Below are 12,316 nucleotides of genomic sequence, written 5' to 3'. Positions count from 1 at the left end.
GGATTGCAGTGTTACCACTTTGAGGCCAGAGGTGGTAGAGCTTTCACAACAATCAGAATTTTGATTTGTGTTGCTCCACCCAACACTTCTGCAGTCTTCAGACCTGTAACTCCACTATTTTGCGTTAAGGATGTGGGAAATTTTTAATTTCTTAATGCTAAAGAATTTGCAAAAGGATATAGACAGTGGCCCATTTCACCCAAATCTAATTCTGCAGCCTGTGTAGAATTGCCCTGCATGAAGGATTTCAAGCTATTTCATACTACAGTCTGTTTTATTTTTCCCCTCCACCCCTTCATAGATAATGGAAAGATGAATAAATAAAATGTTACAAGTGCAGAGATTCTGGATGACTGTGTTCTTTTGCTCTGCTGACCTTGTTCATCTGTTGGGTTTTTTTTGTTTTACATAGGCAGACAGGTCTTTAAGACACAGTTCGTCTTCTGGTATGTGTATCATACACCCTAATTTCTGACGAGGCCTCAATGTGATCTTGCATTACAAATACACATAGAGTTCTGGGCAAGATGCTCTTGCCTGATTGGTTTCCTTCAGAGACCAGACAGTCCTATAGCTGAAAAGGCACTGTTCAAATCTTTAAAACATATTACCAACTTTTCACAGTATCATTTCCAAATAAATGACCCTAGAGTTAGATACCTCTGGCCACATCTAGATGCTTGTCTATCTGTCAGCACTTCTGCACACCTAAATTTTTCAGCATTGTTAGATCAGTTGATTAGACTCATGATCAAGCATCTCCTCCTAAAAAATACTTCAATATTGTTGGAGTAACGGAAACGGTCCACATATGTGACCTTAACTCATGGTAAATGCAAGCTAACACAGCTTAGTCCACTGTGGAAGAGGACAACGTTGCCATGCACGTGACGCAGGTGGTGGCCACACACATGGAGAAGTACTGTCATGTTGTTAACACGCAGTCACTGGTTATGAAGTAGCAACTTGGTCATGAGAACGAGCCATAAGATTACTGAATTCTGTAAAGCACTGTAGGATATATACTGCTTTGAAGTTCAGGGCTTTGAATTTGTCAGGGCCTGGGAACTTCCTGGAAAGAGTGCAGAGACTTAAGCATTGGTCTGATCTGCTCATGCTGACATTAGCTCTGGAGAAGGCTAAGCCTTGCAAGACCTCTAATTTCAAAAGGCTCGTGGCAATATGCACCCTATTAAACATGGCTGCACTTGTGCTCAGCGCACGCAACATTGACTGACTATTCCTTTCCGTGCACTCTTCACTGTAGAAAATCAGCAAATCTTTATAAACAGAATTCCTATCTTCTTTTAAGCAGTTTCTTCCTCACCCCATCATGGCCACTCGTTGTGATAAGATTTTCCATTTTTCTTCCTTTCCTTCCGCTCTTTCTGAAGACGTTCTAATTCAGCTTCATACATCATTTCCTGAATCAGGTACTTTTCTCTCCTCATCCGATCTCTCAGATCTTTTGGGAGATCTGGGATTAAGTAGGAAATCAGGTGCTTTATGCAAAAGACAAGGTGCTGTGAAAACAAAAAGGAATGAAAAATGAAAATCTTCAGAAGAAAACAAGTCCTTTCCATATCCTCTGAAAACCCGCTCCTTCCAATTCACAAAGAGATGCTGCGTTAGCACTTAGATCTACTACTAAATTTGAAGAAACCAAACCATGAAGATTTTTCCCTACAAAAACTCCTGCCAAAGTGAGCGGAGTATGGATCTCAGCAAAGGTTAAGAGTGGCTGGGTTCAAATGAAGCCTCAAAACTGTTGTGTGACCTGTGCGTTCAACGCCCTGGGGCCACGCTTTGCTGTAAGGTTGTTTGGGCAGGGCCTGGTATTTTAGTGGATTGCGCTGCAGGAAGAGGAGGCTCAAATGATACAATGCTTCCCTGTTATGAGAAAACCCTTGCATCAGTATTGGAAACAATGAATTACCTACACAAAACAAAACATTTTTTCTTATGCTGTGTCTCTCATCCAAAGTCATATTGCCATTTACTAAACCTCACAATTAAATACAAGGTAACTGATCCTTTGTCCCTCATGTTTTAGACGTGCCACAGCAAAGCTTGAGATTGATGGGGGAGGATTCCTTGAGTGTCCTTTTTTGTTTGATCAAAGATGCTGCTTAGAGATTTACTCACTCCACTTGACAGGAGGAGCAGAGAAGCAGAAAAATCCTCCATCTCAGAAAGGACATTCATTCCCGATTGGAGAATTAAAGGTATTTCTTCTCCTCCAAGCAGAACCCTTCCTTTGAAAGCCACTGAGAAGAAAATGTAACGTTTTCCCATTTATTCTTCCCTCATATGAAATAAACCTGCAATATTTTAATTGCTGGGGGTTTTTTGGCAAACAAAAAAAAAAAAAAAGAAAACCAGCTTCTTCTGTCAGCATTGTAATTGAATGCTCAGTTTAGCCTGGACAAATAATTCCTTTTGCAATGATACGAAATACTTGTGTTTGTTTTTGAGGGAGGTCAAGATAGCCAGAATAACCACACCCACTTCCTCAGTGACAAAAAGGTGTCTGAGTTTGGGTAGTTACTTAATTTATGAAAAAACCTACCTTGAATCACTTATGTCTTAGTGCAATCTTTTACTGTAATTGCTGTAGCAATCACAATACACCCATTAGTGTTCTCCACGGAGAAAGACAGTCATGGTTTCTGCCGCAATTACCTCTTCCATTTCATAGATATAGTTAAGGAAACAGTTTGCAGTGCCAATAAGCAGTGGCCCCTGTTGAGGGAGACAGCTACGAGCCAGCCCATGGCTTGGGCTGGGGCAAAGCAAAGTCAATTCTCTTGTGCAAGTGTTGGGCAGACGCAAGAAGCTATTCCACAGCTGGTCACAAATTTGGCTGGGCACTGAGACTTCAGCAGGGCTGATTTTTCTTGCCTCAGTTATCTTTGCCCTTAGGCCATGCTGCCTTTATGCCAAGTGTGTATCAAGAAGCCAGGCTCTCTTCAATCTTAAAACTGCTTAGGTGGACCTGCCAAGGCCATTCCTGTAGTCCTCTCTGGAGACAGACACACTTGCTCTCAGTACCGACAGCTCAAGAAACAAAGAAGAGATCAAGCCCAGCAGGCCTCTACCATTTTTTTTTCTGTCTTTCCCTTAATTTTTCCCTGAGTGTGGCAGAGGTGATGGAAGAGCCAATCTCCTTAGGACCAACCCCTAATGAGTTAGCCCAGTGTGGAGGGAGGAGAAAGCCCAGCCTGCAGTGCCATATTCCCCCTTTGACTGGGAAGGGCTGAAAATGACAGTCAGGGGGAATTCACTGCAGACCTTGGGCTTCTGCTGAGCCACCAAGACACCCCTATGCAAGAAATGTTTCCCCTTCACCTTTCCTCTAATTCTGTGATCCAAAGAGGCTCTTCGAAAGCTCGGTTCAGATTGAATTTACACAGTACTGTGAGTCAGAAATGCAATATGTGCTCATGAACATTATGCCAATAACTTATGGTCATTACAGCTTCAATATCTGTGTTGGATGCTCTGTTGCTATGATTTCAGAGCAGAGGATTGAGTAAAGAGTTTTTAAAAATCGCTTGTTCCCTGTTTTGCTGCTTTGTAGCGTAAAAGGCATTTCAGACTGCTTCTGCTGGAGAGATGCTGAGGCCCTGGTTTCTGGCAGGGATATTCAAGCACCTGAAATTCAAGCATTAAGAGCTGCATTTTGTTTTGTAAATGATCTCATCCTATTTATCTACCCTCCCGTCTCTCTTTTTCAAAATCAGCATGGGAATACCAGTCATGTGAAGCTGGTATTATCTTCTCTGGTTTGTCTTAAAGATTTCTGAGATACTGACAATAACTACTAATATTATGAACATTGGCAAAGATATTGAATCCTTTTCATCGTCATCATCTTTGTGATGCTACTCATTGTGGGGAAATGAATGGTAGTAAAAAAAATAGAGAAAAAAGCTAGATGTGTAAGTACTGTAACTTAAACTATCTTCATTTTTCAGTTGTTCAGATTTCACCTTCTCTTCTCCTGTTCCTTCAGCCCTTCCTCACACACATGTTAACATGTGGCTTCTCAGCCTAGCCAGGATACAAATGCCAAAACTCAGAAAGTAAATAAATGCTTCATTTACTTGCCCTCCTTGCAAGCCACTGTTACAGCTTTCAATGTGCTTCATTCCACTTTTTGTTAAGACCTAAATACCTGTGACTGTTCAGAAAACAGATCTGAGAATACAAAGCACAATATAAACAGCAGAAACTAACACAAAAATCTCAAGAGCTGCTATCATAGATCAGCCCAATGAAAAAGCTTCAAAGGGAAATTTGTTTCATTTTGTTGTTTTTGTTGGAACGGAGAAACAAACACACTGGCCACCTGAATGGGCACTGACCTCAAATACAATAATAAAAGCCAACCGTGCTGCTAAGACGTGCCAGAACTGCAGCGTGTAACCGTAGGGCACTGGGGAGTGAGGAGGATCTCGGTAGTCCCTGTACCTGAAAGACAAGCAGAGTGTGGTAGTTAGCAAGCTCCTGCCCTGCTGCCTGGGGGGGAAGGCAAAACCAAAATCCAGCTGCTCTTGATCATTGCCTTTTCTGCACCAAAATGATCTCAGTTCAGACCGTACAAGTTACCACAACCCTCCTTGCTTCTTAGGCTGGGGCTACGCTAGTGTTTTATTTCAGATCAGGTGCATGCTTCTGAAGCAAGTGTCCTCATCACCTCTACTTGCCGTGTTTTGGTTCACCCAAATGGGTTTACTTGCAGATGAAAGCTAATGGTAAGATGCACTCCAGGAGTGCACTTCATGCTCCAGCTGCTAATGGAAATTCATCGCAAAGCACCAGGCCAGTGCCTGTATGAAGCGAAACCGCTGAAGCAAATACAGAGGACGTTGGGTGCTCGGCACCAGCGGTTTGACCCTACAGCAGCTCCCTTGGCAGCGCCACACGTGCCTTGCTGGCACCTCTTCCGAACATGGAGCAGGGTGGGATGCTCTGCTGTTTTGAGGGCCGCTTTCTTCTCACGACAAGTTCATTTTAAACCCATAAATGTCCTCAATTTTGTGAGCCTGACAGCCCTCCCAAAATCCATATAAAACTGCCTCATGGGCTCCATCTGGCCCTTGGTCAATTAGTTGGCCATCCCTGGTGTAAAGCATGACTAATCCTGACTTTAGTGGAGTCAGAACTTCACCTCTCGCTATACCAACAGGGCAAGGGCTGTGTACGAAAGGGATCTCATCTCACAGAATGTTTCTTTAAAGACTTTAGGCCTCAATAAAGTAACTAGAGGTATCTATTGGGAAAGCTGGATCTGGGAAGACTCCAAAACTACATTAACAAATTATGATTCACACATTCTGGAGTCCATTTCTACTAGCAGTATGTTAATTCCAAAATACTATTGCAGAAACTTAATTCAAAAGTAGTGTAAAAATGGCTTTCTCCTTAATCTGTTTCCTAGAGGGGACAGAAAACCCATTATAAAAAATATTGAAAATACCATAGTAAATAACACACTTAAGCTTGATCTCTAATTTAGTTTTAAGCAACTAGAGAAAACTCAGATGAGCAAAAGAAATAAACGGCTATTTAACCTGTATTTCTCCCCGAAGGTTCACCTTCTTCCACTGCAGAGGATGCTACACAAAATCAAATAAACTGTGTCTTGACATCTTAGGCAGCAACAAACCTCTCTTAAATTGCAGTATCTCTAGTGCAAGTTCTTAAAGCTGTGATGATCTTCCCTTCTGCCAGCAGCACGCTGACTTCATAGTTTAGGATGTTTTACAATATCTTAAGCATCCTGTAAACACAAGTCCCTGGACCAAGTCCCAGGTCAGCAGAGTATGCGCTACACGTGAAGAAATGGGGCAACCTTTTATAAACAACCAGAACAGCATGGCACCACCTGGGTTCCAGACGAGCAGAAGTTAATTGAATATGGCCACTGTTTTTTTGTTCAGACAGACTGCCTTCTTGGAAAAATGCCTACACTATTGCACAGTAAAACATAATATTTCCCTACCTCACTATCAATATCTGGCTTGAAGTGCAATTCAAATGACTGATGTTTTAGCAGAATTCAGGTGGGTTAAGTAGCTGATAAACTCAGCTAAAGAAAGTTAGATGTTCATGTTCTTTCAGGGGTAGATATACATAACAATTCAGTGTCCCCTGAAAGAACAGATTTATCTTCTGGACATTTATGGCACCAATTTTAATAGTGTTCTGTCTATGGGATATTGAGGGGACAACTTTTTTTATTGATGGGATTTCCACCATTGGCTTTAAATAGCAGCAACCTCATGCTTGAAGTTGGGGAAGAAAGGAATTAAAGAGGGGGAAGAGAATGATCAGTATTACAAAACATTATTAAACGGTGCTATGACAAACAATATGGAATGGAGTATTCTCAAAGTGGTTCTGCTCCACAGAAAATGTTATCTATGGATTCAACATTGGGATGTTTTCTGCCAAATAAGTTGCAACAGTCTTAAACATCCATTAGTTAAATGAAAGCATTAATGCCAACCACCTGGTTCATTATGCTATACCACTCAAACTTATTGTTATTAATAAAAATGCCACAATATCACAAAGTATCACTGAATTTTGCAGTATCACAGAGTATCTTTTGTTCTTTAGGCACTCATGAAAGGATATTTTAATTCTTCACAGTGAAAAATGCTGGGATTAAGTGTATCTGCAGCTACCAGGACTCACACTTGTAAACCAATGCTGCAATAAAAAAAATGGTAGCTGTATTTGTTGTTTGGTATTTTTGGTTGGGACCCCATTTAAGACTTTTATGTAGATCCTTGATTCTTTGGACCATCAAAAGCAATCAGGTGCAAATCTGTCATTACAGACTAGTCTCAGAGTGCTACTTCTCCAGTCTGTTGGCTGAGGACAAAGACATACAGATAATTAACTGTTCGCTTTATTTTGATTCAAACCACAAGGATGTGATCATTACCAATAGTTGCACCTGTAAGCAATGATATAAACATATTAACCATTCCACAATGAGGGAGTGCTGGATTTGAGGTTTCGTAAAGACATCTTAGGACAGACCCTGTTTATGCCTGGCAGAGCTGTGAAATAACTCAGTGTGGTCACTCCTGTGCAACCTTGACTTCCCTCTGCATGTCCTACGATCTAATCTGATTACAGTTTCATCTCACTGGTACTTAAGTAATCAGTCACCTATTATTGGCCCTTTAATACCATATTTCTCCATGATGATTGTGCCTGATTCAAGCCTTGACACCATAGAAAACCTGCACTGGGAACACCTGCCAGATATCCGCTTCTTGGCTTCTCCTGTATCTAAGGAAGGAATCATGCAGGTAACAGCCAAGCAGTACCATGAGCATGTCCCTGAATAGCACAGTTAATTCTTTCCATTACTGTTTTTTAAGTTCTGAAAATTAGTTCCAACCCCAAATTTATCATGATGCTTCTCCCTTGCAGTATCTTAAAGCAGAGAGGTATTTTGATCAGATACTTACCTGCAATATTTTAATGGTGAACCAGAGAATTCACTTCCATTTGATGTTGGCTCTGAACGGTTTTCAAAGTCAGACACCAGAAATACTGATAAACTGGCATTAACATAGCCAACCATACACCTAGAGGGGAAAAAATCCTGTAGTCAGGACACAGCAAGGTTTTTCCATTAACTGTTGTACCCAAAAGGATGTTCTCTGGGTTTCATGAAATCCACAGTAGAACTGTGATGCTTATTAATACTTGAAAGAGATGTTGAAGCAATATAAAAGAAATGCTCAAGTAGGTCAGATGGACAATAAAAGTGAAGCAATGGTAGACTTCTATGGGAGAAGAAATGGTGAAGACTGGAACTGGTTACTTTTGAAAAGAAAAGTCACCTAAAAGGTGACACAATAGAGGTAGAGAAAATAATGAGTAGCACTAGGAAGATAATCAGAACATTCCCACTGTTACCCCCAGGGTACAAGCGCAAAGGGACATTAAATTAGATGGAAAGGCAATACACTTAAAACAGCTTTTTACAAAATGTCCAGTTAATCAGAGGAACTCGGTACTAAAAGATCCCAGGGTGGCTGAGCACTGGGAGGGTCAAGTAGAGTTTGGAGAACACTGAGTAAGAGAATGTACGTCGCCTGACAAAGGGCTGTGGGAGTCACTAGAAGCTCATGTTTGGTGTTAATAAAGCTGAGGAGAGATATGGCAAGTGTATTGCGCTGTTCACTTGGCATTGCCCAAGCACAAGTCTTGGCAAGTCTTGTCAAGTCTTGGCACACTGCTCAGCTTGGTGCAGAGTATAATGCACAGTAAGGGTTGGTTTTGTTTTGTTTTGTTTTTTTAATTATGGATTTTACCGTCTTTGAGAAATTACGTTCAAACGCCATCTGGCTTTGTCTCAAAATCTTCATACTGATTGGATTTGGAACTTAATTTAATTACAATACTTTTCTAGTATCACTGGGTGTCATATGAATCTAATACCTGCAGATGTTTTTTGAAAGAAAGAAGCACCTCTCTCATTTAAGTTATTCAATAGCAGATGTTCTTGACTCCTGAATTTGAGAAAATTCAATATCCCTGTGAATTTTTTAATAGCTTCCTGCTTTTGTAATAGTACTTATTAATAACAATATCCAGAGTGCTGACATAAACAGTTTTTATCCAAGTTGGCTCCTTCAAAGGATTACTATCTGATGGTTTAATCGAGAGATTCACTCAGAAAAGCAGCAGAAGTGTGAAAACACTCTACAAGAGATTTGTGCAAAAGATGATGAGCTTCCTCTGCGAGGCAAGCTACTCCCCCTATATAGAATGAGTTTCAAAGCCAGTGAGTCATACTTGAGTCTTCATAAAAATAAAATTTCTAAAGGTGGTGTTTTTTCATGCACGGTGGTCCTGAGAAAATCAGTAGCAAGGAAAGTTGCTGACAGTGCCTCAATGTCCTATAGATCTTCATAATGGCGCAAGCAGAGGCTCGCGCTCAGGAGCGACTTGCACCAGACCAAACAGGCTACCTGCGAAGGGACGTCACCTCTGTGTGAAAATAAATGGAACATTTCCCCTGGCACCGACTAGAATGCCAAACTTCTTGCAGGACAGCAAGTTAGCAGCACTGCTAATCAGGAGCTGCCACACCAGCGTCTCTTCTTCTGTCAGTATGATTAAACAGTATTGACAACCAAAAGATGGCAAAAAAGCAGCAACAGAAGAACTCGCTTTCTGCAGCAGGGAAGAAAAATCAATCTGCCATATGTCTAATAGCAGAACGTAAGCTCTCTGTCACTGTCTACTGTTTAGCTTGGGTTTCTTTGAACAGTAGGGTCCTTGCTAATGGAGCTGCCAGGAGATCATTTGCAAACTGTGTCTATTTGTGTTCAGCTGGATTTAATGACCTTCCCTGGGTCCAAGAGCCCAGATTTTACAAGTTGTCACGTAGCAGCTATACTCATACTTGCTGGTGGTGTGCACACCCTAATATAATCTCAGTGTTTAGCAACACTGAAAGAAAATCCACTTAGGCAGCAGGGGATTCAGTTCACAAATATCTCCTGAAAGATTTAATTTAAGGACTCTAGTTTTAGAAGAAAAACAATTTACTTTGCTCTGTAAGTGTATCTTGATTTATTAGTTGGGAATTGCTTCCTCTTGTTAGACACTACTTTTTTGAGCAATACGCGCTGAATACTACATCAGGAATAAAAGCCTAGTGAATAAGTTTAAAACGCTTATTAAATCCATAACTGATAAATACCAGTGTCGCTTCAGAATGAAAAGAGGGTTATATCCATGTACACCAGCTGGGAAGTGCGGCTTGTGCAGCATACTCTCAGACACACCAAATCTCTGTAACAGCTCTGCCACATTTTCCTTGAATTAACGTCATAAATTATAGTCGCTCAGCAACCCATTCTGTGAATATGCAAAGCATCAATATCTGTGGCTGATATGGGCTACCTAAGCACAAGCAATGAATTTGGGTCAGTGGCACCAGAACATACACAGACAGTACTACTGTATCTATTCAAGTAGTAAGTTATTTTCACGTGCACCTGTTTTCCCAGAGAAAAGCTTACTTTTGTCCAGCTTCTCCTTGGCCAGCACACGGTCCATATTTGTAAGCATAAACAAGGCGAGGGATGAAATCTGATGTCACAGCTATAACAAATGCATTTGTGATAACAGAAAGAATTCCAATGCCTTCCAGGATCCCGTACCAGATTCCTGTTCAACAAGGAGAGTATGTTAGCTCCAGGAAAAACAAGAACCAAAGTGCCTGAGATACTGCATGCTCTGAAGCACGTTGTCCCCACCACCCAAGGTCTTTTTATGTAGTTTTCATCCAAGAGTTACTGAGCAAAAATCATTTCTCTTATTGAACAGCAGGACCTCAGTGGATCAGATTTCTGTTCCCACTGGGTGGGAATTTTGTTTACCTGCAGATAATCTCAAGGAAGCTGCAAAAATGCTCATGGAGGCCTTGGCTTCTCCAAGCCACCTAACCATGTCGGCAGTTTTAAGCAATGCTGTAAGCCTCCCTGCTTATGATGGCAGCCATCCAGCCTTTGAGGAGGCAGCCATGAATATATGCAATCCATGATCTGTCTTTTACAGAGGCCTCGTGTGTGACTCGTGCACAGCCGGTCAGCATGTACCTATTGGCATCAAAATCTTCATGGCATGCTAATGCTGTACAATGGCACACAGCCCCTAGGCATCACCTGGGCTTTTTGGCCCATCCTCAACTGTCTGACAGACCTTGTGGCACAGTCACACAGCAACTCTGGTCATGAGGACCATCACTGAGAACCACACCAAAGGAAGGTTAGACATACTCCTTGATTTTAATGAGGCATCAAGCTGTCCCTGAAAACTTTGCTGAATAGGGAGTGAATGCAACTTATTTTGAGAAATCACAGCCGAATCAGCCTTAAAAAAAAAAAATATCCATTTTTCTCTGCTTTTGTTATTTACGTCATGTAACTGTTTTTTCAGGAAATATGTGTGCAGTGTATGCTGTGTACTGGCTGATGTCCAGGCTTGTATCTAAACTCATAGATCCACACTGTTCACATACAAAGCTTTACTCAGGCACAAGACTTTAGGTACATGGTGGACCATTCTCAGAACACAAAGCCTGGGCTTCTGCTATTTCATGGTGTGGGCTACTGTTTTTTTGCAATGCAGATGGGCAGCGATATATCCTATTTACCCCTCCAAAGACACCAGGGATTCGGCGTTGGGTAGATGACTTTGTTTTACAGAGTCCTTCCTAAAGGTGTTCTGCTTTTGCACACTGCAAGGACAGAAGAGATTTATAGTCGAAATATGTTCAAAGAGCCCTTGCAGTAGTGTGTGTCTGGGTGACCTCAAAGTTATGTGAACCCTCTGTTTAGCAATGTAGGTGTGCCTCACCGAGAGCAAATCGTCTCTTGGGATCTAGACCCACCCCGTCTGACCCGCCAGGGACCCAGTGGGCATAGGCACTGAATCACAGGGGAGCTTGGTTTTGGCCAGGTAAATAGGAAACACAGAAGGTCCCTTACAGGACGGTGGCTGCTTTAACTTGACTTTGATGTTTCAGCTGCTCTGTCTGGTTATTATATTCAAACTGAGCAGCTGCGTGTGTTCACACAGTTCGTCTGCCACGAGGAAAAACCTGCAGGGAACACTGCTCACTTCATTAAAACATGTTGGCTGTTAAGTCACCCAGAAAATCATTAAAAGACATTTTCCAGTATAGACTGATTGCATAAATAGATCAGCATCAGATACTTGAAGTTTTTCGGAACAATCAAATTATGTGTTGTTAATGGGGAAGATGACTGAAAATACTTTAATCTGCTCTTACTTGAAGTGGTTGGTGCTTTCTCTTAAAAATAACACACACACATACAAAAAGCTCACCTATATCTTTGGCTCTTGAAGCTAAAGGTCTTCTCCACTGGGTAACAAATTTGTATGCATCAAGCCGAATTTCAATAATATTGTTAAGTAAGGCCAGAAGTGGTGCCAGTGGAAAAGCTGCCACAAAAATGGTTGTGAACCCAAACTGAAGAACTAGGGAAAAAAAGGAAAGGTCACAGCATAACTGATAAAATAATCCCAAGTTCTAAGATACCAAATAATACATGCATACAAACATTATGTATAAATATACAAACGTTTCTTATTATGCTGTACCATACAATAGTCTCGTGACACTTGTACAGCAATTCCTTTCCAGAAGTTCAGAGCAAGGATGACAAGAACAAATGCACCTCTGTCCCCGGGCGGACAGCAACATCTCGATTTTGTAATTTGGAGTGAAGTTTGCAGGTGGGAAAAC

General features: G+C 41.4%; 1 protein-coding gene across 1 annotated transcript in view; it reads right to left on the bottom strand.

Moving 5' to 3' along the window:
* Window positions 1–1,331: 1,331 nt before the first annotated feature.
* ANO4 (anoctamin 4) overlaps window positions 1,332–12,316 on the bottom strand; it is a gene marked incomplete at both ends in the record, with an annotated part of 135,102 nt that continues 124,117 nt past the window's right edge. Inside the window, 5 exons of the mRNA XM_082498353.1 lie at window positions 1,332–1,523; window positions 4,368–4,473; window positions 7,494–7,613; window positions 10,065–10,212; window positions 11,896–12,048. Of these exons, the coding sequence (XP_082354479.1) occupies window positions 1,332–1,523; window positions 4,368–4,473; window positions 7,494–7,613; window positions 10,065–10,212; window positions 11,896–12,048 (719 nt within the window). The remainder of the gene's footprint in view (window positions 1,524–4,367; window positions 4,474–7,493; window positions 7,614–10,064; window positions 10,213–11,895; window positions 12,049–12,316) is intronic.

The sequence above is a fragment of the Vanellus vanellus genome (assembly GCF_965231255.1).
Source record: "Vanellus vanellus genome assembly, chromosome: 1".
Classification (NCBI taxonomy): domain Eukaryota; kingdom Metazoa; phylum Chordata; class Aves; order Charadriiformes; family Charadriidae; genus Vanellus; species Vanellus vanellus.
The sequence above is the reverse complement of the archived record's forward strand: the minus strand, read 5'-3'. Positions and strand labels throughout refer to the sequence as shown.